Source organism: Carcharhinus amblyrhynchos, chromosome 2 (assembly GCF_965287045.1).
Source record: "Carcharhinus amblyrhynchos chromosome 2, sCarAmb.v2.hapA, whole genome shotgun sequence".
Classification (NCBI taxonomy): domain Eukaryota; kingdom Metazoa; phylum Chordata; class Chondrichthyes; order Carcharhiniformes; family Carcharhinidae; genus Carcharhinus; species Carcharhinus amblyrhynchos.
The window spans coordinates 63,498,046-63,523,481 of record NC_137325.1 but is presented as its reverse complement, the minus strand read 5'-3'; the positions used below and the strand labels follow the sequence as shown (position 1 = coordinate 63,523,481).

General features: G+C 40.6%; 2 protein-coding genes across 6 annotated transcripts in view; one reads left to right on the top strand and one right to left on the bottom strand.

Moving 5' to 3' along the window:
- Window positions 1-5,791, bottom strand: part of pex1 (peroxisomal biogenesis factor 1) — a 79,631-nt gene extending 73,840 nt beyond the window's left edge. The window contains exon 1 of one of the 3 annotated variants that reach the window (XR_013888920.1): window positions 5,514-5,618. Coding sequence is in view for 2 of the 3 variants with exons in the window: in XM_080206713.1 (XP_080062839.1) it covers window positions 5,514-5,618 (105 nt within the window). In the remaining variant the exon portion in view is untranslated. Of the gene's footprint in view, window positions 1-4,736; window positions 4,779-5,513 lie in introns of those variants that run through there. The other 2 variants (XM_080206713.1, XM_080206722.1) reach the window with 2 other exon arrangements.
- Window positions 5,792-5,794: 3 nt separating this feature from the next.
- On the top strand, window positions 5,795-24,817 carry rbm48 (RNA binding motif protein 48). 3 transcript variants are annotated; one of them, XM_080206746.1, is made up of 6 exons: window positions 5,884-5,991; window positions 10,435-10,663; window positions 11,015-11,205; window positions 12,006-12,151; window positions 21,393-21,994; window positions 23,214-24,814. In XM_080206746.1, exons 3-6 carry the CDS (start codon window positions 11,078-11,080, stop codon window positions 23,283-23,285), a joined length of 948 nt encoding a protein of 315 aa, XP_080062872.1. In that variant the 5' UTR covers window positions 5,884-5,991; window positions 10,435-10,663; window positions 11,015-11,077; the 3' UTR covers window positions 23,286-24,814. The 3 variants fall into 3 exon arrangements, with proteins under 3 accessions (XP_080062863.1, XP_080062872.1, XP_080062883.1); XM_080206737.1 differs by lacking the exon at window positions 10,435-10,663 and having other exon boundaries at window positions 5,795-5,991; window positions 23,214-24,815; XM_080206757.1 differs by lacking the exons at window positions 5,884-5,991; window positions 10,435-10,663 and having other exon boundaries at window positions 11,016-11,205; window positions 12,011-12,151; window positions 23,214-24,817.
- The last annotated feature ends 619 nt before the right edge of the window (window positions 24,818-25,436 follow it).

Here is a 25,436-nt window from a genome sequence, read left to right as displayed (position 1 = left end):
ACCGGAAACAGCATAACATTGAGCAAGGGATCCGAACTGATTCTAAACAAACTTTACATTCACTTTGAGCTTGAGATGGAAACATAGCGAGGATATGGTAGTGATTATGTCACTGGTAAACAGTCATGGACTAAAACTAGAGAACAACACATGCTCAAATCTCACCATGGTGGTCTGTAAATTTGTTCTTTTTTCCTATACTACAAATAGAAACTTACTGGTCTATTTAGAGGATTATGGATGACCTGATTCTGATTTCAACTCTACAAGAAGCTTGAACAATCTATGGCTAACTGAAAAAGTTAAGGATGGCAGAGAATTGAAATAAATATAGAACATAGAAAAATAGAAACTAAAAACAAGAGTAGGCCATTCAGACCTTTGAACCTGCTACACTATTCAAAATTATCATGGCTGATCATCAAATTCAATATCCTGATCCCCACATCCGCCCCCATCCCTTTAGCCCTAAGAGCTATATATAATTTCTTCTTGGTCTCAATTAAGTCCTGTGATAGTGAATTCCACACATTCATCACTCTCTGGGTGAAGAAAGTTCTCCTCATCTCACTTCTAAAAGGTTTATTTATCCTCAACCTATGGTCCTTAGCTCTGGACTCACATACCATTAGGAACATTCTTTCTGAATGCATCCTGTCTATTCCTGTCAGAATTTTATAAATTTCTACGAGATCTCCTCTCACTCTTCTAAACTTCAATTAACACAATCCTAACAGACTTAGTCTCTCCTCATATGACAGGCCTGCCGTTCCAGGAATAACCTTTGCTGCTCTCCCTCTAAAGCAAGGGCATCCTTCCTCAGATAAGGACACCAAAACTGCACACAATGCTCCAGATGGGGCCTCACCAACACCTGCACTGTGGCACAGTAGTTAGCACAGTTGCCTCACAGCTCCAGGAACCTGGGTTCAATTCCTGGCTTGGGGTCATTGTGTAAACTCCACACAGACATTCTCTCCGCGTTTGCATGGGTTTCCTCCAGATGCTCCGGTTTCCTCCAACAATCCAAAGACGTGTGGGTTAGGTTGATTGGCCATACTAAATTGTCCCTTGGTGTCCCGGGATGCATAATTTAGAGGGATGAGTAGGGTAAGTATGTGGGATACCGGGGATAGGGCTTTGGTGGAATTCTTGTCGGTGCAGACTGGATGGGCCGAATGGCCTCCTTTGGCACCACTGAATTCAATAGTTTCTATACAATTGCAGTAAAATGTCTCTACTTCTGTACACAGATCCGCTTGATATAAAGGCCAACATGAATAGTATTACCTATTAGTAAATATTATTTACCTTCTTTACTGCCTGCTACACCTGCACATTTACTTTTATCAACTACTGCACGAGGACACCAAGGTCTCGTTGAGGATCAACTTATCAATTTACACCCATTCAAGTAATAAGTTGTCTTCCTATTATTGCTACCAAAGTGGATAGCGTAACATTTATCCACATTATACTGCATCTGCCATGAATATGCCCATACACTCAGTCTGTCCAAATTGTGTTGAAGCATCTCTGCATCCTCCTCACAGCTCAATATCTCACCTAACTTTGTATTAAATTGTGAACAATGCTACAAAGATTAATGGTAAACGTGAAGGTTGGGAAAATTTCAGAAACCAGAAAAGGACGATTTTTTAAAAATCAACAGAGGGCGAAATCAGAATAATTTCATCATAAAATAAGAAACTGGAGTAGGAAATTTGGCCCATTTTATAAGATCATGGTAATCTGATTGTGGCCATTACTCAATTTTCTTGCCTGACCCCAACAGTCTCTAATACCTTTTCCAATCAAAATTCTGACTGAGTTCCTCATCACCAACTTAAATTGGAGACCCCATATTTTTAAACACTGCCCCTTAGTTCTAGATTCTGTTAAAATTACGAGATTAAAAAGATTATCACATGCTTGGGAGTGTATCTTTAAATCTAAGTAAATAAAGCAGGGTTTTTATGACCTGTTCTGAAGTGCACCTGACAGTAAGCCACTTGGCTTGAGAGACAGGAATCAAAGGAAAGCTTAGATTACTTTACTGAGAACATACAAGGTAATTATACTTGAAGACAAAGGTAGCAGTCTGACCTTACAATAAGCGTCCTAAAGTCCTAGGAAGGCATTGTAGATCGTCCATTTGCCTCTAGGATGAAAAAATCAGGGATAGCTAACTAACATTTCTACCTGGATGCAAGGTTGTGTTGCACGTTGCCTTTGGGAATCCACAGTAAGTAGTCTCACAACACCAGGTTAAAGTCCAACAGATTTATTTGGTATCATAAACTTTTGGAGCGCTGCCCCTTCATCCTCTCATCTAATGAAGAAGGAGCAGTGCTCTGAAAGCTCATGATTTCAAATAAAACTGTTGAACTTTAACCTGGTGTTGTGAGACTACTACTGTGGCTACCCCAGTCCAACGCCGGCGTCTCCATATTTTGGGAATCCATTTGAGATCAGGTTTCAGGCTTCTCAATAGATACTACAGACAGCAAAGTTCTGCGTAGTCAGAAAAGAGGAAAGGTTACATAGCTTTGTGAGCTACTACAATAAATGTGAAAGGAAGACACTCTCTGCTCAAAGAGATGCATCCAGTAGTCATATAGGATTCCAGGATATTTATCCTGACAGTCAAGGGGAAAAATCATCAGAACAGGCTTAACAGTTAGTGCTGGATTTAAGGAACACCCCAAAAACTGAGGAAATTGCCTGACAACAGTAATTTGAGTTGTTACTCATCAAAATGAAGATACTAGAATCCATTGTGGGCAAGAGAAACTTTTTTTTAAAAGGACTATAAGTCTGCGGTGATAAGTATAAAAGGGGAATGTTTCTCCCAGTCGTTTAAAGGAGAAGTTGCATACAAAAAGAAAATAGTATAATAGCGCTTTAAGTCATATGTTACAGTTAAATTTTTAAAAATGAAATCAAAACATAACATTCTCAGTTATTAACTGCAAATTCAAATTTCTTTGTAAGCATGTTATCAGCCTCTATGAAGATCTTTAACAATTCCCCCTACTAGAGGCAACATCCTCCCAGTATCAAACCTGTCAAGTCCCTCAGAATCCTATATCCATAGCATCCTGCACTGTGGGGCTCAATTTGGCACAACAATTCTGCACCGACCCTTTGAAAGAGGGTCACTCCTCTGCTCCATTGCCATAGTCCCACATACTGATTGTGGCCAATCTACCTAATCTGCACATTTTTGAACTATAGGAGTAAATCAGAGCACCTGGCGGAAACACACAGACACAGGGAGAACGTACAAACTCCACAGACAGTCAACTAAGGCCAGAATCAAACTTGCCACTATGAGGCAGCAGTGCTAACCACCATGTTTGTTTTAAGAAGATCATCTCTCATTAAGCTAAACTTTGATGAACATGGGCCTTTCCTCATTAAACAATCCCTTCATTTCAAAAATCAGCCTAATGAACCCTCTCTGAACTACTTCTAATTTAAGTATATTCTTTCTTGAATTAGCTGCCTAAACCGTACACAGTACTCAAGGTGCAGTCTCACCACTGGGGCTCAGGATCAGTGCTGCTGCTCTTCAGTCCAATAGCAATGAGGTTCCAAACATTATTTAAAAACTATATTTACTATGTTTAATCATCAAATACAATGAGGATAAATAAAAGGAGAAAATATAGCATGTGATGGTACATTAAGGTTATATCATCAATACTAACACTACAACTGTGCATGAATTGGAAATGCCCCTTCAGCAGCTGTGGCATCACCAAATACTCCCTTTTTAAAGAATAAGGAATACAAAATGTTGGGTTTAGTAAAAAAAATGATGAAACTGTCAGATTATAGGCTTGGATCTTCTGTGAAGCAGTAATTATCATCAGATTGCCACTCCATTTGTACTTTTCAATTCTGCTCTGCATTTCTACCAAGGTATTTGAGTCTGGCATCTTCAGAAATGCAGAGCATGCAATCCAACAAAGTACTTCATCACAGCATCGGACTGCAGGGAGAAGACAAGCCACACATCCTTTCTAAGGCATCAGCTGTTGTAAGGTGTTTAAACGTTTAGCGTGAATGTTAATGAATGGGCATATGGATGAATGAATGGGTGGGTGTGGTAAGTGGGTAGGGTGGCATGTGGTGAACCGCGTGGGTGGGGCCAGTCATCAGTTGTATGGTTACCCAGGAGTCAGATGAGAAATTTTCTTTAGAAACACAGAAAATTACAGCTCAGAAACAGGCCTTTTGGCCCTTCTTGTCTGTGCCAAACCATTTTTTGCCTAGTCCCACCAACCTGCACTTGAACCATATCCCTCTGCACCCCTCTCATCCACGAACCCGTCCAAGCTTTTCTTAAATGTTAAAAGTGACCCCGCATTTACCACTTTATCCGGCAGCTCATTCCACACTCACATCACTCTCGGCCACACTATCTGTAACCCCCACAACTTGCCTGGGCTTGCAAAATCTCACTAACTGTCCTGGCTGGAGACAATACACAGCTCTTTAACCTGTGCTTAACCCTCTCTCCACTCACAACATCTGTACTTTTAAGACTTGATTACCTGTAAAGACTCACATTCCAACCATTATCTTGTAAATTGAGTTTGTGTCTATATATGTCCTGTTTGTGAATACAACTCCTCACTCGTCTGAAGAAGCGACATCCGAAAGCTTGTGCTACCAAATAAACCTGCTGAACTTTAATCTGGTGTTGTGAGACTTCTTATTGTGTTTACCCCAATGCAACACTGACATCTCCACATCTATGAGGAGAAGCCACAGCATCTGGAGGAAATGCATGCAGACGCAAGGGGAACAGTGTTGCAGCCCCCTGTTGGGGTGGCACAGTGGTTAGCACTGCAGTTTCACAGCTTCAGGGACCTGGGTTCGATTCCCAGCTTGGGTCACTGTCTGTGTGGAGTTTGCACATTCTCCTCGTGTCTGTGTGGGTCTCCTCCAGGTGCACCAGTTTCCTCCCCCAGTCCAAAGATGTACGGGTTAGGTAGATTGGCTATGCTAAAATTGCCCCTTAGTGCCCTGAGATGTGTAGGTTAGAGGGATTAGCGGGTAAATATGTTGGGATATGGGGGTAAGGCCTGGGTGGGATTGTGGTTGGTGCAGACTCGATGGGCCAAATGGCCTCTTTCTGCACTGTAGGATTTCTATGGTTCTAATATGCAAACTCCACACAGTCACCCAAGGCCAGAACTGAAGCTGGGTCCCTGTTGCTGTGAGGCAGCAGTGCTAACCACTGTGCCACCCAGTTTCTTACAATCCAGATGCTGGAAGATTTACATCCAGCTTGTTCACTAATGTCCTTTCCAAGAATGGAAATCTGCCGGCCCTGCCCGATCCGGCCTGTACGTGGCTTCAGTCCCTCACCAATATGGTTAGTTCAGCTGACTCAAGAGATGATCTAGAAAGGGGTCGCGACCCATGGGCCTACTACCACCATAGGGCTACAAGATGTAATCAAAAAGGAGAGAGAAACTGCCATGAGCAACGGCCATCACCTCCTCCAGGCGGAGCTGCGACGCTCGCTGCGATGCCAGGTGCAGGAAGCAGTCCTTGTTGTTGCTGAGCCGGAGCTGCAGACACACGGCCCCGGCTCCCAGCATCCTGCCCGCTGGCGGACCTGGCCTCCGATCACGAGGCGGTTCCGCGAACACACTCTCCCGCTCGCTTTTTCCGTTAGCCGCACAGATTCAAACTAAAGCTGCGCGCTCCCCGACTCTGGCACCCGCGGGCTTCGACCCCCAACCCCATGATTGACATCCCACTGGCCTATCGCTGCCCGAGGTTCTCAATCGGCGCTCAAGGAAGGCGGGAGACGTCCAAAGGGGCTGTGCCATCGAGCGGTCGGTGTTGGACTGCTCTTCCCTTTTGAAGATGGCTGCTCAAGTTCCGGAGATGTTGAAACACCATCAGCAAGACAACGTCTGCTTTACACGGCCCAAGTACCGAGAAGGCCGGAGGCTGAGGGCTGTCAAAGTAGGTGCTGTCCGAGTGTGGGGTGCTTGGAACCAGTCCGGGCCGGGGTCACTGGTTCCTGGTTTTCAGTAACGGTCGCGATGCTTAGTTTGGGAAGACTTGTTGTCTGATTAAATTCAGTGTAATTCGTATTCGGATCGTGGTTGTCCGGCGCCCCTGGAAACATCTTGTGGAAAGTTGCGGAGATTTTAGAGTTTTCTTAGATTGTCTCTGTCTCTGAAATTATTTATCAAGGCATTGAGCCTGTGCCAAATCTCCACTTTGTGTTGGAAAATGCTTTTTGATTTCGCTGCTAAATGGTCAAATTTGAATGGGAAGATTTGCTTCGTCCTGCATTCCCCACCCAGAGGATATTGTTTCTCCTCTTCACAATCTGAGCAACAAATGTTTGCCTGGCCGGCAGTGCTCGCATATCACGAAAAAATAAAATAATGTTCTTGCTTCTGGATCTAATCGTGATTTCCGACTTCGTTTTTTTCTCTGCGTAACTGATTCTCCACACCTTCTGTATGTTAGTTTCTCTTCGAAATACTGTCATCAGTACGTCGTGTAATAGGCTACCCATGAAATGGCTTCGGGACTTCATCCTTCCAACACACCTGTCTCTGAACTGAACAACAATTTCTCCATACCAGCTTTGCTCTAACTTGTTTAACTTTACCCCATCCCAGGACATCTGTCTTTAACTGTTGAATCCCTTCTGTTGTCTCCTCACTACCATTTACTTATTGCTAGCATACCCTCTATATAAATCCGTATATAAATAGGCCTACGTGCTGATGACACAAAACTAAGCGGACATCTGAATTGTATGGAGAATGCAAAGAGGCTTCAAGGGGATTTCGACTGCCTAAGCAAACGTACAAGAACATTGCAGATACAATATAATGTGAAATTATCCACTTTGGCCAGGAAAACTGTATTTCTTGAATGGGATGTCTTGCTGTTCAAAGGGATCTGGGAATCCTTGTTATAAGTCACTGAAAGTTAACATTTTTTGAAAAAAATGTCCTGAGGATCATGAACTCTCTTGCTGAAAAAGTGGCAGAAGCAGAACCTTTTAATATTTTTAAGGCAAAAGTGGATAGATTCTTGGTAAGCAAGGGGCTGATAGGTTATCAGGGCTAGGAGGATCCAGATTTAGGGTTATCAGATCAACCATGAGCTTATTAAATGATGGAGCAGGCTTGAGAGGTCGAATGGCCTACTTGCTTTTTCATACTTTCATATCTAACAAGCAAGTGCAGCAGACACTAAAAAGAATATAGTATGTTGGCCTTTATTGGAAGATGATTGGAGTATAGGAGTAAATATATCTTACTGCAATTGGATAGAACCTTGGTGAGACTGCACCTGAGTGTTGTGTGCAGTTTTGGTCCCCTTACCCAACAAATGATACACTTACTTCAAGGAAGTCCAACAAAGATTCACCAGACTACTTCCAGGACAAACAGGTAGATGCAGGAAGGATGTTTACGTTGGCGAGGGTTAGGTACCAGGAGGAACAGTCTCGAAATAAGGAATAGGCTATTTAGGACTGAGATGAGGAATTTGTTCACCTGGAGACCAATGGTTCTTTGGAATTCCTACCCGGGGGCTGTGAAAGCCCAGTTGAGTATGCTTAAAACAGAGCATACTGGTGACCAAAGAGGTGGATAAGGGTAAGGCAGTTGACGTGGTATATATGGATTTTAGCAAAGCGTTTGATAAAGTTCCCTATGGTAGGCTACTGCAGAAAATGCAGATGCGTGGGATTGAGGGTGATTTAGCAGTTTGGATCAGGCATTGGCTAGCTGATAGACAGAGGGTGGTGGTTGATGGGAAATATTCAACCTGGAGTTCAGTTACAAGTGGTGTACCTCAAGGATCTGTTTTGGGGCCACTGCTGTTTGTCATTTTTATAAATGACCTAGATGAGGGTGTAGAAGGATGGGTTAGTAAATTTGCTGAGGACACCAAAGTCAGAGGAGTTGTAGACAGTGAGGTTGGATGTTACAGTTTGTAGAGGGACATAGATAAGCTGCAGAGCAGGGCCAAGAGGTGGCAAATGGAGTTTAATGCGGGAAAGTGTGAGGTGATTCACTCTGGTAAGAGTAACAGGAATACAGAACATGGGGCTAATGGAAGGACTCTTAGTAGTGTTGACGAGCAGAGAGATCTCGGTGTACACATGCATAGCTCCCTGAAAGTTGGCACCCAGGTTGATAAGGTTGTTGAGAAGGCGTACGGCGTGTTAGCTTTTATTGGTAGAGGGATTGAATTACAGAGCCGTGAGGTCATGTTGCAACTGTACAAAACTCAGGTGCGGCCGCACTTGGAGTATTGCGTACAGTTCTGGTCACTGCATTATAAGAAAGATGCGGAGGCATTGGAAAGGGTGCAGAGGAGGTTTACCAGGATGTTGCCTGGTATGGTGGTATGGAGGAAAGGCTGAGGGACTTGAGGTTATTTTCATTAGAGAGAAGAAGGTTACGAGGTGACCTTATTGAGGCATACAAGATGATCAGAGGATTGGATAGGTTGGACAGTGAGAGCCTTTTTCCTCGGATGGTGATGGCTAACACGAGGGGACATAGCTTTAAATTAAGGAGTGGTAATTGTAGGATGGATGTCAGAGGTAGGTTCTTTTCTCAGAGGGTAGTAAGGGCATGGAATGCCCTGCCTGCAGCAGTTGTGGACTTGCCAACTTTAAGGGCTTTCGAATCGTCAATGGATAGGCATATGGATAACATTGGAATAGTTTAGGTTAGAGGGTCATTAGGTTGGTTCCACTGGTCGGTGCAACACCGAGGGCCAAAGGGCCTGTACTGCGCTGTAATGTTCTACAGAGGGATTACCAGATATTAAAGACGTAACAGGATTTTGGGGTGGTGTGGGAAATTGGCGTTGAAGTAGAAACTGAATGGTGGAGCAGGCTCAGGATGCCGAGTGGCCTACTCTTTTTCCTATTTCCTATGTAACTTGAGTTTTTCTGTGTTTGTTCACATGTTTTGGCTGCTGCTCAAATCTGAGTCCATCTGTTCTATTTCCACTATTTATCCTATCATGTTTTGTTTTTTATCTTATCTAGACTCTTTGGTCCTCTTTCATTTCATTTCTCATCCTTTAGGTACTTTGCCTTACCATTATCTGTAACCTAAACCTTTAGTACTCCTTGAACTTCCTACTGTTCTTGAGGCTTAACTCCTCTTTGTGCCTCACTTGGCATCATTCAAAGGACTTTGGGGCACATGTTACTAACTCTTTACATGGACCAACCCCCAGTTGTCCTATTCTCTGACAGACCTTCCTGCCCAACAAACCTGCTGGGAACTGTTCCTCCAACCTCTACCCTGGCCAACCTGCTTCTCCCAGAGCTGACCTCTGAACTCTGCCAGCAGATCAGCTACTACCATCTCTCTGTCCTTGAAATGTCTATTGCACTTGTGAATAAGTCCTTTACAATCCATGAACATGCTATGGAGATTGCACCAACATCATGGCCTGAATGGAATCCTGTTTGAAGAGTTGATTAAGCTTTTCCATCTGGCTACAACCTCCACTTTCCACGTCTCTAACATTACAACAATGGTATCACCAAATCATGCCTTGGTCCGTTTCCCTACTCTTTTGGCAATTGTTTTGTCTTTGAGCATCTTGCCCCTTGTTTAAAGTCTTGCTCACTAACCACCCACCAAGTACTGTGTCTGTTTTTTGACCAGCATAGTTTCATGCTTTCCTGTCTTGTCCTTGAACAAAGCAACAACTTATAATCCTGACTTATTTCAATGTCCATCTCTCATGCTGTTTCTCCCCTGAGTTCACTGCCCTCCTATGTTCCCTTAATCTCTTGCTCCATTTAAACTCTGCAACCCCTTCTAAGCTCATTTGATTTTCAAACCTGTTTCCTGCTTCCTCAACCCGATCCCAACTAAATTGCTGATTATTCAACTTCCCTTATTGGCTCTTCTGTTTGTTGCGATCATTGACGTTCTCCCTCCTTGGGTACTATCACTCTTTCTTTGAATCTGCTATAATCACCCTCCTACTGAATAGGACAGTCTTGGCCTCCCTGTCCATGCAAATGACCAGGCCATCTTCAATCATCTTCTCAAGTCTTTGAATGTGCTGTTGCCGCCCAAATCTGTGCTTATCTTCCCTGTTGCTTCATGTTTGAATCTCTCCCATGAGGCCATGCCAACAATACTGAAATGGCTTTTATCAAATCACAAATGATATCCTACGTGACTGACTTTCCCTCTTCATCCTTCTAAACCTGTCTGCAACCTTTGAACAGTTGACCTCGTCCTCATCCAATGACAGAAATTGCTTTCAGTTTTCCCCTCTGATAACAGTAAGTGCTGACAGCCTCACTATTATTAACTACAGAATCGGCGTCATAATCAAAGCTGATACTTGGTGCAGCGTAATAGAAGGGCTGATGTCAATGATGCTGTCTTTCAGATAAGACTTTCAACTGACTGAAGCTATAATGGCAGTATTTGAAGAAGAGCAGTGGAGTTCTGATGGCCTAGCCATCAGATGTGCTCGTCAACCATCACCAGAACAGATCGTCATTTCATTTATCTCAGTGTTACGTGTGAAGCCTTGCTGTCTTACACAATTGCTCCGCTAACAGTTGCTCTGCTTCAGAAGTATTTTTGTAACTTGAATCACTTTGGGATATCCTGAGGTTGTGAAAAGTACTTTATGAAGGTTTTTTCTTTCGCAAGTTTAAACCTTGGTTGTGTTCATTCCAGCAGTCTTTAGGTGGAGCACACTGGGCACTGTAAAACAAAATCAATGCTAAACCAAAAATGTAATTCATTTGGAGTGTAATATTAATTTTTCAGTGTAAGAATATTGGTTAAATACAGTAATGTTAGACATTATTTATCAGATTAAAGAAAATATCCAGGAAGTGTAAATAATGCTGGCTTCTGTTTTTTGCGTGACCACATTATCAGTCTAAAATAATGCAGTAGCAATTATTAGGTCATCAGCTTTGTCTGCCTCACATTAATGATGTTTAACAATGTTCTAGGTGTACACAATAAATCTGGAATCAAGACACCTGCTAATACAAGGAGTGCCAGCTGTGGGAGTCATGAAGGAACTGATTGAACTTTTTGCTTTATATGGAACCATTGAAGAGTATTCAGTACTGCATGAGTACCCGGCTGAGGAATTCACCGAAGTTTATCATATCAAATACCAAAGATTACAGAGTGCAAGGTAATGTGGGATAATTTTCTTGGTGTGAAAACGCTCAAGCATGTTACTTTTTTTGTACCTTATCAGCATTAAAGTATTATTGTAGTGAACTTGCTTTATTAAAAGACAAACCAAAGTAACAACTTAACAGTTTTATTTTTAATTATGTGTCTGAGTCAAAAAAAATTAAGTATATTTAAGAATACATATGCTTTTTATTTTAGGCAGTAAAATGAGCACTGGATGGTATGCAACCTTAGTCTGTAGTTCAATCTTTCAAGTAATCTAAAATTTTATGTGTGCTTGAAAATCTTGCAAGGAAAGTTATGCAAATGGTAGTTATATGTTTCAAATTCATGTAATTTTAAATTAAATATGGCTAGTTTTCATTATGATGAATGTAGCATCTGCCAAGTACAACCAAAATCCATTAGGAAATAATTTAGAGTTGCTACTTGGTACAATTAAAATTGATAAAAGATTTTAAATCTGGTAATTTTAACCATATGTTTAGTCTCGCTGGGAATCTTGTAAAAAGATGAGAATTGTATAAGTGGGACTACTGTGTTTTGACTTGCATTAGAGCTTACACTTTTTAACATTTTGCATTTTTAGTTGTTCATGGCTATTTAAGAATATTTTGCTTTTGTAGAAATGTTACTTCAGATATTGAGATAAGTCACTATTTGCATGTTTTCCTGAAAGCACAATTTAATGTCATTATTTCTGTAATTCTGCTTTCTATAAATAAAGTTTTGTTACATAAAGATTACTCCAATGCATAACAATAGCATTTGACCATACTTTCAACCATTTCTCAGAATAGCAAAACGCAAACAAGATGAGCGAAGTTTCTTTGGTAGTTTGCTTCACGTGTGTTATGCTCCAGAGTTTGAAACAGTGGAGGATACCAGGGAGAAATTAAAGGAGAGGAGAAGGTACATAATGAGGGTAACTAGCAACAAAGGTTTGTGCATGGAATATTTTTTTCATTTTTGTAACTTATCTTCTGCCATTTTACGACAAACCCAAAAAATAGTTCATTTCATAACATGAAAACATAAGTCTTTTCAATTTAAAATAATACATTCATGTTTCCATAGCAAAGCATGCTTCAGACACCCTGAATGCAATTTTAGGTATTTCAGTGTTAAAAAAATAAGTTGCTGTATCTATGAGTTTGGAATACTTGAAAATGTCATATATGTAAAATCTGTGTCACTCTTGCACGTGGTTGGTTCAAATACTCTATTTATGAAATTATAACAACTGAAGAGTTAGCAGTGAAAATTATTTTGTGAGGTTTCTTTTGCATTTGATTATCTAATTTTCCCCAAAGGACCAGATGTAGGTCTACAAACTTCCTTTGGCAACAGCAAGTAACCTAAAATTGAATTCAATGTTTCTTTTCACAGCACTTGCAATTGTGCCATTTAAGAGAGCACCCTAGCACTAGGATAGCAACAGTGCTGTATGTTGTTTGGTCTAATCCTGGTGACATCCTTGGGGTTACCATTAACCAGAAACTCAGCTGGACTGGCAACATAAATACCAGGGCCACAGGAGCAGGTCAGAGGCTAAGAATACTATGACGAGTAAATCACCTCCTGACTTTCCAGAGCCTGACACCATCTCCAAGGCACAAGTCAGGAGTGTGATGAAATACGCTTGCCTGCAGTTTCAAAAACACTCAAGAAGCTTGACACCATCAGGATAAAGCAGCCCGCTTAACTGCGGACTGCTTTATCCACATCCATTTCCTCTACCACTGACACTAGAGACTCTTCCCGCTCAAAAAAGACACTAGGACTAGGGGGCACAGCCTCAAGATAAAGGGGGAGCGGTTTAGAACGGAGTTGAGGAGGAACTTCTTCACTCAAAGGGTGGTGAATCTCTGGAATTCTCTACCCGTTGAAGTGGTGGAGGCTGCCTCGCTAAATATTTTCAAGAAGCGGGTTGATGGGTTTTTGATAAGAGAGGGGATTAAGGGTTATGGGGAGAGGGCCGGAAAGTGGAACTGAGCCACGACAGATCAGCCATGATCTTATTGAATGGCGGGGCAGGCTCGAAGGGCCAGATGGCCTACTCCTGCTCCTATTTCTTATGTTCTTATGTACTATCTATAAGATGCACAACAGGAATTCACCAAAGATCCTTGGACAGCGCCTTCCAAACAACGACCATTTCCAACTAGCAGGACAAGGGCAACAGATACATGGGAATACCCGCCCCCATCCCAAAGCCACTCACCCTCCTGACTTGGAAATATATTGTCGTTTGTTCATAGCCGCTAGGCAAAGTCCTGGAATTTCATCCCTAATGGCGTTGTGTGTTAACTCACAGTACATGGACTGCAGCGATTCAAGAAGGCAGCTCACCTTCTCAAGGGCAACTAGGAATGGGCAATAAATGCTCATCTTACCAGTGACTTCCATAAAAGAACTAAACAAGTTTAAAGAGGCTCATTGCTGCTGTCTGAAGCTTTTTAGATACAGTTTGGCACTCTTCCCCCCAGGGGCTATATTGAACTTTGCAATCATGGAGGGATCCCTTTGTCAGAATCATATATGACCAAATCTGTCGAGGACCTCATTGATGTCATGGCAGCAAGGTATGAAAATATAGCGAGGAGTGGGTAGATAATTTGGCGAGGAAAGGAGGCGAGTATAATTATGTTTGAATTTATTATAATCACATCTGGTACAATGAGGGTGGAGAAATGAAAGATCATGATCTCACCAACTAGATATGTGGTTTTTTGGTTTTCGCCAGATTTTGAACCCCCTCTAGGGATCTCACGCACTGAGAGTGTAGACTCAAGATACTGCCTGACATCTAAACAACTGGGAAGCCTGTACCCCAAGGCACTTCAAGGGTTGATTTTGATGGGCAATTACTAAATATAATGGAGGCCCAAAACCTATATGTAAACAATTACAAAACAAAGCACTAATTTGAAGGATTACTTCAGGTTAGAACATAAAACTTTTAAGCAAGTTGCTTTTTTGAAAAGGCTACACAAGCATTTTACATTAATGCTTGTTGCTTCTTACAAGAATTTATTAGTCATTTATGCTAGCTTCTTTTGCATAGTGGTCTCTGAAATAAAATGTTGCTTTTGTTATTTCAAAACTTATAGCTACTTTCCTACTCTTAAATTCGTAGAACTTTAATCAACATGCATCATTTGTCATTTGGTGGTATATTACTTCAATGTTGCTGGAAAACAAAAAGACATGGAGACATAGAAACCTGGAAACTAGAAGCAGTAATAGGCCATTTGGCCCTTCCACCTTTCATTTTTTTTTAATTTTATTCCAATTCAATTCAATCCAATCAAGTCCAATTCAGAGTCTGAACCAGGTGAAACATTCCCGATCCAAGCTGACAAGACAGGGTTCTCTCCGCCTGTCATGGGCTTGATCTACATGATCCAAGCTGATTGGAGTAGGCATTGCTCCTCCTCCAAGGCTTGATCTCATTTGCATCTCAGCCAAAAGGCCGAGATGCCGCTTTTAAAAATTGCTTAAAATGAAGCTAAAATGTAACCTGATGACTACAATCAAGCGCAGTATGTCGATATTACACTTGATCTTAGCCACATGGCAAATCATCAAATTCAGTATCCTGATTTCCTGCCCCCCCCCTCCTTTTCCTGCCATATCCCTTGATCCCTTTAGCCCCTAGAGCTATATCAAATCTCTTCTTAAAATCAGACAACATTTTGGCCTCAACTATATTTGTGGTAGTGAATTCCACACATTCACCACTCTCTGAGCAAAGAAATTTCTCCTCACCTCAGTTCTTAAAGGTTTACCCACTTATCCTCAAACTATGACTCCTAGATTTGGACACCCTCACCGTTGGTTACATTCTTTCTGAGTCTACCCTGTTGGAATTTAACTTTTTATGAGATCCCCTCTCACTCTTCTAAACTTCAGTGAATATAATCCTAACAGACATAGTCTCTCCTCATATGACAGACCTGCCATCCCAGGAATCAACCTGGTAAACCTTTTCTGTACTCCCTCTATAGCAAGGACATCCTTCCTCAGATAAGGACACCAAAACTGCACGCACTACTCGAGATGTGACCTCACCAACACCCTTTACAATTGCAGCAAAACATCCCTATCTCTATCCCCGAATCCTCTCGCTATGAAGTACAACATACCATTTGTCTTCTTTACTGCCTGCTGTACCTGCACGCTTACTTCCAGTGATGCACGAGGACTCCAAGGTCTCGTTGAGTATCCACCTCTCTCAATTTACACCAATTCAAGCAATAATCTGTCTTTCTATTATTACTACCAAAGTGGATAACCTCACATTTATCTACATACTGCATCTGTCATGCAGATGCCCAAAAAACCTGAAAAATTCATGCTGAAGCATCTTTGCATCCTTCTCACAGCTCACCCTCCCACCCAACTTTGTATCATTTGCAAATTTGGAGATAATACATTCAGTTCCTTCTTCCAATTAATTAATATCTAGTGTGAACAATTAGGGTCCCAGTACTGATCCATGCAAAACCCACTAGTCACTGACTGCCAATCAGAAAAAGACACATTTATGCCAACTCCTTGCTCCCTATCTGCTAACCAGCTTTCTATCCATTTTAAGACATTAACTGTAATCCCATGTACTTTAACTTTACATAATAGTCTGTCATGTGAAACCTTGTTGAAAGCCTTCTGAAAGTCTAAAAAAACCATATTCACTGGTTCACCTCGGAGAACTCCACTAGTTACATCCTCAAAAAATTCCAATAGATACGTCTAGCATGATTTCCCTTTCGTAAATCTATACTGACTTTGATTATACCACTGCCTTCCAAATGCTGAGTTATGAAATCCTTAATAATAGACTCTAGCAACTTCCCCAGTATCAGAGGCCCCTTGGGCCTCTGAGGCAAATCTTTGTCTCTTCTTTGGACACAGGTGAGGTCCCAGAGAACTAGAGGATAGCGAACGTGGTACCATTGTTTAAAAAGGGGAGAAGGGATAACCCTGGTAACTATAGGCCGGTGAGTTTGACGTCAGTGGTAGGCAAGTTGATGGAGAGGATTCTTAGGGATAGAATGTATGAGCGTTTAGAACGTTGCGATCTGATTAGGGATACACAACATGGCTTTGTTAAGAGGAAGTCTAGCCTTACGAATCTGGTAGAATTTTTTGAGGAGGTGACAAAAACGGTCGACGAAGGATGAGCCGTTGATGTCGTCTATATGGATTTCAGTAAGGCGTTTGACAAAGTTCCTCATAGTAGGTTGGTTGAAAAGGTTAAGGCTCATGGAATACAAGGACCGGTATCTAGATGGATTGATAACTGGCTTGGTAATAGGAGACAGAGAGTGGTAGTGGAAGGGTCCTTTTCTAGCTGGAGGTCTGTCACTAGTGGTGTGCCTCAGGGCTCAGTACTGGGACCTCTTCTACTTGTAATATACATAAATAACTTGGAAGAGGGAGTACGTGGTGTGATCAGCAAATTTGCAGATGACACGAAGATGGCTGGATTGGCGGACAGTGAGGACCAGTGTCAGGCAATACAACGGGATATAAATAGGCTGGTATATTGGGCAGATAAATGGCAGATGGAATTTAATCCTGATAAATGTGAGGTGATGCATTTTGGGAGAAATACTGTAGGGGGGAGTTATATGATAAAGGGTAGACCTATAAAGAGTATAGAAACGCAGAGGGACCTGGGGGTGCAAGTGCACAAGTCTTTGAAGGTGGCAGTACAAGTGGAGAAAGTTGTGAAGAAAGCTTATGGTATGTTAGCCTTTATAGGAAGGGGTATAGAGTATAAGAGCTAGAGTCTAATGTTGCAGTTGTATAGAACGTTGGTTAGGCCGCATTTGGAGTACTGCGTCCAGTTCTGGTCGCCTTCCTACTGGAAAGACGTGGAGACCCTGGAGAGAGTGCAGAGGAGGTTTACCAGGATGCTGCCTAGTATGGAAGGACTGGGTTATGAGGAAAGGTTGGGCAAATTGGGGCTGTTTTCCCTTGAAAGACGGCGACTGAGGGGAGATCTAATAGAGGTATATAAGATTATGAATGGTATAGATAGACTAAACAGTGGTAAGCTTTTTCCTAGGTGGGAAACGCACATTACGAGGGGCCACAGGCTTAGGGTGAGGGGGGGGGGGTATAATTTGGATGTTAGAGGGAGGTTTTTCACACAAAGGGTAGTAGGGGTATGGAATGCTCTGCCAAGCAAGGTGGTGGAGGCAGGCATGTTGGAGTTGTTTACGAGTTACTTAGATAGGCACATAAGCGGGATGGAGATGGAAGGATATAGGAGACTGTTTTAAATAAGGTTCAGGTGCCATGGGACGTCCCTGGGAATCAATTGATTCCTATGGACCTTCCAGCATATTTTCTGGCTCACTTGTTTTACTTTTGAGCTTCTGGGGATTCCCTTAAATGTTTGTATAAGGATGTGCATGGTATTGATGTTTTTCTCTTTTAATCCACAGGTGCTTCAGTCCGTCTTGTTGTCCAACAAGGGGCATACATTCGATGGGTCGTACGAGGGCTGCTCTTGGTTGTTTCAAGAGTAGCCTAGTACTTCACATCGTTAGTGTACACTTGAACTGGACCAGATGCTAGGCAACATGACAGCTCAGTGACTATCACTGTTTGCTGTGCAGATACATGGATTTGGGCCAGTGTCTGCGGGAGTTTGCGCATTTTCCCTGTGCTTGTGTGGGTTGGTGTAACAAATTGTCCCTAAATTAGTCTTCCCTCAATGTGGAATGCCATAAGCGTAGACAAGGGTCATGGGTGGAGGGGGGACTCGATGTTAAAATGGCAGCGCGGGCTCGTTGGGCCGAAGGGCCTATTTCCCGTGCTGTGTTGTTCTTTGTTCTAATCAATGTTAGGTTCACTGTCTATAATTCCCTGTTTTCTCGCTCCCTTTTTGAGTCGCGGGCTTACATTAGCTACACTCCAATCTATAGGACCATTCCAGAGTCCAAAGAATTTTGGAAAATAATCACCAATGGATCTGCTATTTCCAGGGCCATTTCCTTAAGTGCTCTGGGATGAAGATTATCAGGACTTGGAGATTTACCCACCTTCAATCGCATCAATTTCCCCAAAATCATTTTGCTACTAATCTTGATTTCCTTCAGCTCCTCACAAAAACATATTTCTCTCAGCACTCCTGGCACATTATTCATGTCCTCCTTTGTGAAGAGTGAAGCAAAGCACAAATTTAATTCCTCAGCCATTTGTTTATTCCCCATTACGAATTCACCCCTTTCTGACTGTAAGGGGCTTGCGTTCATGTTTGTTAATTTTTTTTCTCTTTACATAACAATAGAAAATTTTACAGTCAGTTTTTATGTTCCCCACAAGCTTACTTTCATTCTTCACTTTTCCCATCTTAATCAATCCCTTGGCCCTCCTTTGCTGAATTGTAAACTGCTCCCAATCCTCAGGCCTATTTCTTTTTCTTGCCAATTAAATGCTTCTTCCTTGAATCTGACACTACTAATTTCCCTTGAAAGCCATGGTTTGGCCACAATTCCTTTAACACTCTTGCACCAAAAAGGAATAAACAACTTCTGGAGTCCACATTCATTCTTTAAATGTCTGCCATTTCCTGTCCACTATCTTTCCTTTCAGTCATGTTTCCCAGTCTATCATGGCCAATTCATGCCTCGTACCATCGTAGTTACTTTTATTGAGATCCAGGATCCTGGTATCAGAATCAACTACATCATTGTCCACCCTGACAAAGAATTCTATTATGGTCACTCATCCCCACGTGTCCTCTCACAACTAGTACAGTGGTATAGTTTTTTTCAACTAGCACTTTAAGAAAATAGAGCTCATTTAATTGTTCCATTTCAAGGTGAATTTGAGTGCAGGATGGGGCCCATTAAGTGTGTAAGAAAGTTCTTGCAGCTGCAGATTCAAATATAGCACATGTACCATCTGAGTATCAGACTTCCAGTGCTGGTATGATGCCAGGTATGTAGGCCTTATGTGCCAGTGACTGGCAGATTGTATCAAACAGCACATCCCTTCAGGTATTCACAAAAGTACAGTGTACCCAACCAGCCTGCTTGCAAATCTCAAAACATAATGTCCAACATTAGATGTGGATTCTGCAATTGGACAACACTTGCTAAATATTCCTGATTGTGTTAGGAATTACACTGACAACCAATTTAAGATTATCAGTTGGACTCACACTGTGGCTTACTTACACATGCTAGAAGCCACACATAGCATGGTCCTTTGCGGACAGAAAGAGCATGTTTGTGCATTGTGCCTTTTCCAACTAAACAAAAGCTTGGGGCAGACATTCCCTGGTCAAAGTGGATGAACCAATCAGAACCATCCTACCTGATTTGAATTTGAACAGAAATTTGGCAGTTATCTGTCCTCTGGTGTGTTCCCTGTGACAATGCCTCTATCAATAAGAGCCCATTTGCCAAACAATCTGCACTCTCTTATCACACAGTTTAAACTGTTGTTCCTTTTACTATTGGTATTTGTGCAAAGTGTTATGATGAGTGCAAGCCAAAAAGCGTCAAAAGTCTGTTTTCTCAATAGTATGCATTAAATGTACTTTGGTAGTTAGTAAAATTTTGCTAATTTGCATGGATTAAATTAGAATTTTGAAGTTATTTTTAGTATTTAGTAAAACGTTACATTTCTCTTTAGATAAAATCTGTCAACTATAACCAGCATTCTTGGAAATGTAAACCAATGAGGATGGTAGTAACAGACTTCAAGAGGACATGGGGGTAGTAACACAGCAGATGAAATTTAATGGAAGAATGAGGGGAGGCAGTAAATTAAATACAATTTTAAAGGTGGTGCAGGAGCAGAGAGACATGGGGTGCTTATGTACAAGTCTTTTTCAGAAGATTTTAAAAAGGCATACAGAATTTTTTTTAATTAAAAAGAGGTACAAAAATAAGAAAGGCTGGCTAAATCTTTATAGAACACCAGTTAGACCATTGTTGGGAGTATTGTGGCTAATTCTGGATATTACTTTTAAGAAGGTCATGGATATCTGATGGTGCAAAGGGGTTTTACTAGAATGATACATGGTATGAAAGACATTGTAAGAAGTCTCACAACACCAGGTTAAAGTCCAACAAGTTTATTTGGTAGCAAAAGCCACTAACTTTCGGAGTGCTGCTCCTTCGTCAGGTAAGTGGGAGTTCTATTCCCCAACAGGGCATATAAAGACACAAACTCGGTTTACAAAATAATGGTTGGAATGCGAGTCTTCACAGGTAATTAAGTCTTAAAGGTATAGACAATGTGAGTGTAGAGAGGGTTAAGCACAGGTTAAAGAGGTGTGTATTGTTTCCAACCAGGACAGTTAGTCAGATTTTGCAAGCCCAGGCAAGTCGTGGGGGTTACAGATAGTGTGACATGAACCCAAGATCCCAGTTGAGGCCATCCTCGTGTGCGGAACTTGGCTATCAGTCTCTACTCAGTGACTCTGCATTGTCATGTTTCGTGAAGGCTATCTTGGAGAACGCTTACCCGAAGATCAGAGGTCGAATGCCTGTGACCATTCAGCTCAGCCTTCGCGACATACAATGCAGAATAGCTGAGCAGAAATTAAATTAGCTATAAGAAAATGGAAATACTTGCATTTGTGTATCACCTCAATGTCTCAACAGTTTACAGCCAATGAAATATTTATGCAACTCAATGTTGTTGTAATAATGCTTGAAACACAGCAGCCACTTTGTGCACAAAATCTCACAGACAGCAATGAGAGAATGATGTTTGGTTTAGTGATGTGGATGAAGGATAAATATTGGCTAGGGTGTTGGGTGAAACTCCGTGTTTCTCTTCAAATGAATTGCACAGGAACTTGTGCATCCACCTGAGCAGGCCACGAGGCTTCAATTTAACATCACCCCAATATTGCATTCCAGCTTTGGTTGAGATTTTGTATTCATCCTGGAATAGAGCTTGAATTGATCAACTTTCTAATTCTGTTAAGATTGCTAGCAACTGAGCCTTAAAATAGTGAACTTCAAGTTGTGTCTGTTTCTGTTGGAGTGCAACAGTGCCAATTTTTACCATACTATCTTGTGTTGTGATCTGTTACATTCCACAATGAAGTTTGTCATCCATGTTAGGTATGTATATATGAGGAAATTTGTAGTAGCTAACTTGCAAACAAATATTTATCATTTTTTTTCAAATTTGTCCTTTTAGATAAAGACCTGTATAAGGCAGAAAAGAAAGTTGAAAATCCAGTTACATTACCAAATGTCACAGGGGAAGCATTTTCTGGAAAGTCTGAGCATGGTGGAAGTTTGGAACCTACTCAGCAGAAGCAGAATACCAATTCTATGTATGGTTACCCAATGTTATTGCCTCCACCACTTCCAGACAATCGAGTATCTTCATCCATATCAAGGGTCAAACAAGAATATTGTCAAACATCGTTATCGCATGAAACAATTCCAAAAGACATCCCTTTTCACACACAAACCTCATCATGTTTTGAATCTGAGTTACCTTGTTTTCACAACCAGCATTTGGACAAATCTTATGATTGTAAGGACTCTCGGAGGTCTGAAAAAGAAAGCTGGATCCCTAATATTAAGACTTGTGTCTCTAGGTTTGTTCCCAGGACTACTCAGCTGCAGGACAGGAAGAAAATACATCAACAGATGAATATTAAATTTTTTGATGAATTGGATATTGATAGTACTGTGGTTATAGGACCAAAACTTCCAGAAATACCAAAGGTGGACATGGGCGATAATTCCTTAAATGTCTCTGCTACTTTGATCAGAAATAAACTTACAAAGGTATGCTTTTTACAACCTTAGGCCCATGACAGAATATTGGGAACATGGTAGCTAAATGTGATGACTGGGAATCCTTTTCTGGGGCACTGCCTATGCACCCATTCTGACATCAATTTGATTGATTTGCACTAAAATTTATTGTAAATCTCAATAGAATATACCTAAACATAAAATGGACTTAGCATATGTAATCCTTACAAGAGCAAAATTATTTTTTTCTCTTTAGGAGTTGAAACTTCAATTCTTATTCAACTATCATTTGTACACAATTAGCACATGTTTAAGAACCTTCATTTGAAGAAGTTTTTCAATTTTAGTATGACTTGTACTGATGCCATAAGAATCCATTCAAAGAAATGGAAAATACAGGGCTGATTTCAGTGACGATTTTTTTTATTAAATGCTCACCAGCACTTCTTTTTTGAAGTGAAGTAAAATGTCTGAACAATTCCTCTTCCTTCCTCTTGTGCTTGAAAATTTGGCTGTAATTTGGAAAGCCAGTAAGAGCAGTTGCCGTAACACACATATACAAAGCTGTCACTCCCAGAGCAGAACCATTAATGTGGGCAGAGGGTCACTGGTCAATTGTAAAAGATTGAAGAGATTTGGGCATGTTATACTAATGAATGTAACATCCAAATCTTTCAGGCCACGTATTTGATTTGTCTGCACCCAGATTGGTCATGTGTACGTAAATATACAGGAAATTTCAGGCTTATTTGTGTAGATATGATAATTATCAACATAGATGAATTGAGCTGACTTGTCTGTTTCCATCTTGTAAATTCTATGTATTTTATGATTTAAGAACTAAAAGAAAATCTTACAGGACTTCAAAACTGGTTGACCTGTGGTTTTCTTATGTAACAACTGCTCTCCTTCACAGGAAAGCAAGCACGAAGTGGCACATGGAGATTTCCATGCAGACAGCAATGAGAGGAGGCTAGTGTTCTGAAATAGTGTCACACAGCTGTTGTTCCATACATCCTAGTGATTAGTTCATGAATGGAATGGGGTAGGCAGAGGCCTGGGCACAAACTACTTGCTTGTGATTTTTAAGCAAGAAAGATGGGTGGATGGATGTAATGAAAAGCAAATTTTAAAGGAATAATTAAGATATTTTGCTTTGCTTAAGAGAGTTTTGTTTAAAACTAACATTTTTTTTAAAACTGGATAAATTTATCATTTAAAATATATTTTTTCTTGTTGCTTTCTCAAGGTATTGTCCGTTCCTACAACAGAAGCTGAGTTACCACAAATAAAACCACCAAAGCAACGTCGAAGAATCTAAAGATAAACTTGCTGAAAGATGAAAAAATCTTGCTATTCCTTTGTATTTATCATTTTCAACAGAAGTAACTCTTACTATGTAAGCTAAAACAAGAGCCCATTTATATATGATTCCACAAAAACCAGAGTGATGAATAAAACAGTTAGAGGAAGGTTTCCATGGACAGTGCTGTGTGATAGTCAACGTTTGCTAGTGCAGGCAGAAGCAGCTTCAATTTGATATCACAGCAGAAGTACCATATCTTCACCAACGCAGCAACCATTCAATAATGCCCTGGAGTGTCGACCTGGATTATGTATTCAAGTCCTGATATTGGACTTGTAATAATTTGAAGTTGTGAGCCCAGGCCTTGAAAAGGAAAGGATATGTGCAATAAAAAGGACTTTGACATGAAGAATTAAGAAAAACATTCAAATAGAGAGAGAACCAAAGACACAAAATGCACACGTGAGTGTAAGATATGTAAAGAAGAGAATAAGATGATGGGTAATAACAGAAAAGAATAAATAGAATTGTGCATTAATACAAAAGCAGGAAAGTATAGTTATACAAAGCAAAAAACAGACAAGAAGAAATTGCTTTCACAAAGATAAGACATTTTCATTTTGTAACAATCTAAACAGAAATCTTTATTTTCCATTCCCTAAAACTGTTAAAATTTAAAAATAAATGTACAGACTAATTTTACTTTTTTAAAAATTGTGTATTTTCCTTTACCTCTTCCTAAAATAAAGATGGCGTAACAGATCAGTTACTAATGAGAGAGGGGAAATGGTGTGAAATGGATTGAGGAAAAATACATAATTTATTTTATTCTTAGGATATCTAGTTTGGTACCATTTACTGTCCATCTGAAGTTTCCTTGTGAATATGGTGTGGAGCCCTCTTAAATGGCTGTAATCTTGTGGTGATATTGATGATATTTAATTAGGATTGTTGGATATCAATTTCATGCCAGTGAAGGAATTGGGACCAATGGAGAGATTAGAACCAATAGTCCTTGCTAGTAGAAGTCAGAGAAGTTTTGTTTTTAAATGAAATGTTAGAAAACACAATATCCTGGTGACTTTGCACTCTATTAATTCATGATGAATCTGTTATGAGTCTTTGTGTATTTTTGATTTCTTTGGTTGATTTGATTTTTTTCCTCCACCTGTTTTTCTTTCCATCACATATTTAAGGCAGAGAGAGATCTGCAGCAAACGTTCAGGCTTATAATGGAAAGTAACATGATAGGAAACATAGTGCAGCAGTCTTTGTGTTCCCACAGAGCGTTATTAGCATTTACTGTAGGGAGATTATAGCAGCATTGCAGTTGCATTGCTAGCTGCACTGAATGCTAGATATTGATTTTCACAGCCACTATACAAAATGAAATTTTTTTCCCCACTTTGTACTTCGACCCCAAAGGACCACTAAATTTCTCATTCAATCTAGTAGAATTACATAATTTGGTACAAATTATTTGTTATCAAATTAACATTCAATTGCATAGTCACTAGAAAAATATACACTGCTTTTAGATGAAAAATCAAAAATGCATGTTGAAACAAATTATTTTTGAACTTTAGTTTTCCTTTTAGGTAGACTCTCAATTTAAAACGATCAGTTATTGTTTTTAAAATATATGGTACAGCAACTCTAAATTAAACAATTATTCTTCAAACATTCCCAAGAATTATTTCAGGTAAATGTACACCCAGTTTCAGTTCACACTTATACCACCTATGATTGATTTTAAAAATTAAACCCTTTGGATCTTGTGGATTTGTCTTACCTTTCGGCATTAGGCAGGCACAATATACCTGGGAGAATCTTGCATAGATAAAGAGAAGGCAGAAACATGGTTGGTGAGGGCTAATGAAGTGTGTAGGTTACCTGTGAAAGTGCTGCTGCACTCACTTTTGGGGCTGCTAACCCTCAGGATTAACAATTTGGTTACTGCTCTTGTATTAGAAAGTTGACATAGGAGGGATAAGAATATCACTTCTCACCTAATTTAAAGTAATATTATGCCTGCACCTATTTTAGGTGCAGGTTGTCATCCAGAACCTTGTAAACAAATCACTAACATTCAAAAAATCTTGTTCATTTAAGCTATTACTCAGTTGTACAGATAAGATAGGCATTGGCAAAAGTTTACAAAAATGA

Bases quoted from the DNA above. Each gene is read 5' to 3' on its own strand.
- rbm48 (XM_080206737.1), top strand. From the start codon at position 5,890: ATGGCTGCTCAAGTTCCGGAGATGTTGAAACACCATCAGCAAGACAAC. The intron at 11,206-12,005 runs GTAATGTGGGAT...ACCATTTCTCAG, and splicing joins CAAAGATTACAGAGTGCAAG to AATAGCAAAACGCAAACAAG. The intron at 21,995-23,213 runs GTATGCTTTTTA...TGCTTTCTCAAG, and splicing joins TCAGAAATAAACTTACAAAG to GTATTGTCCGTTCCTACAAC.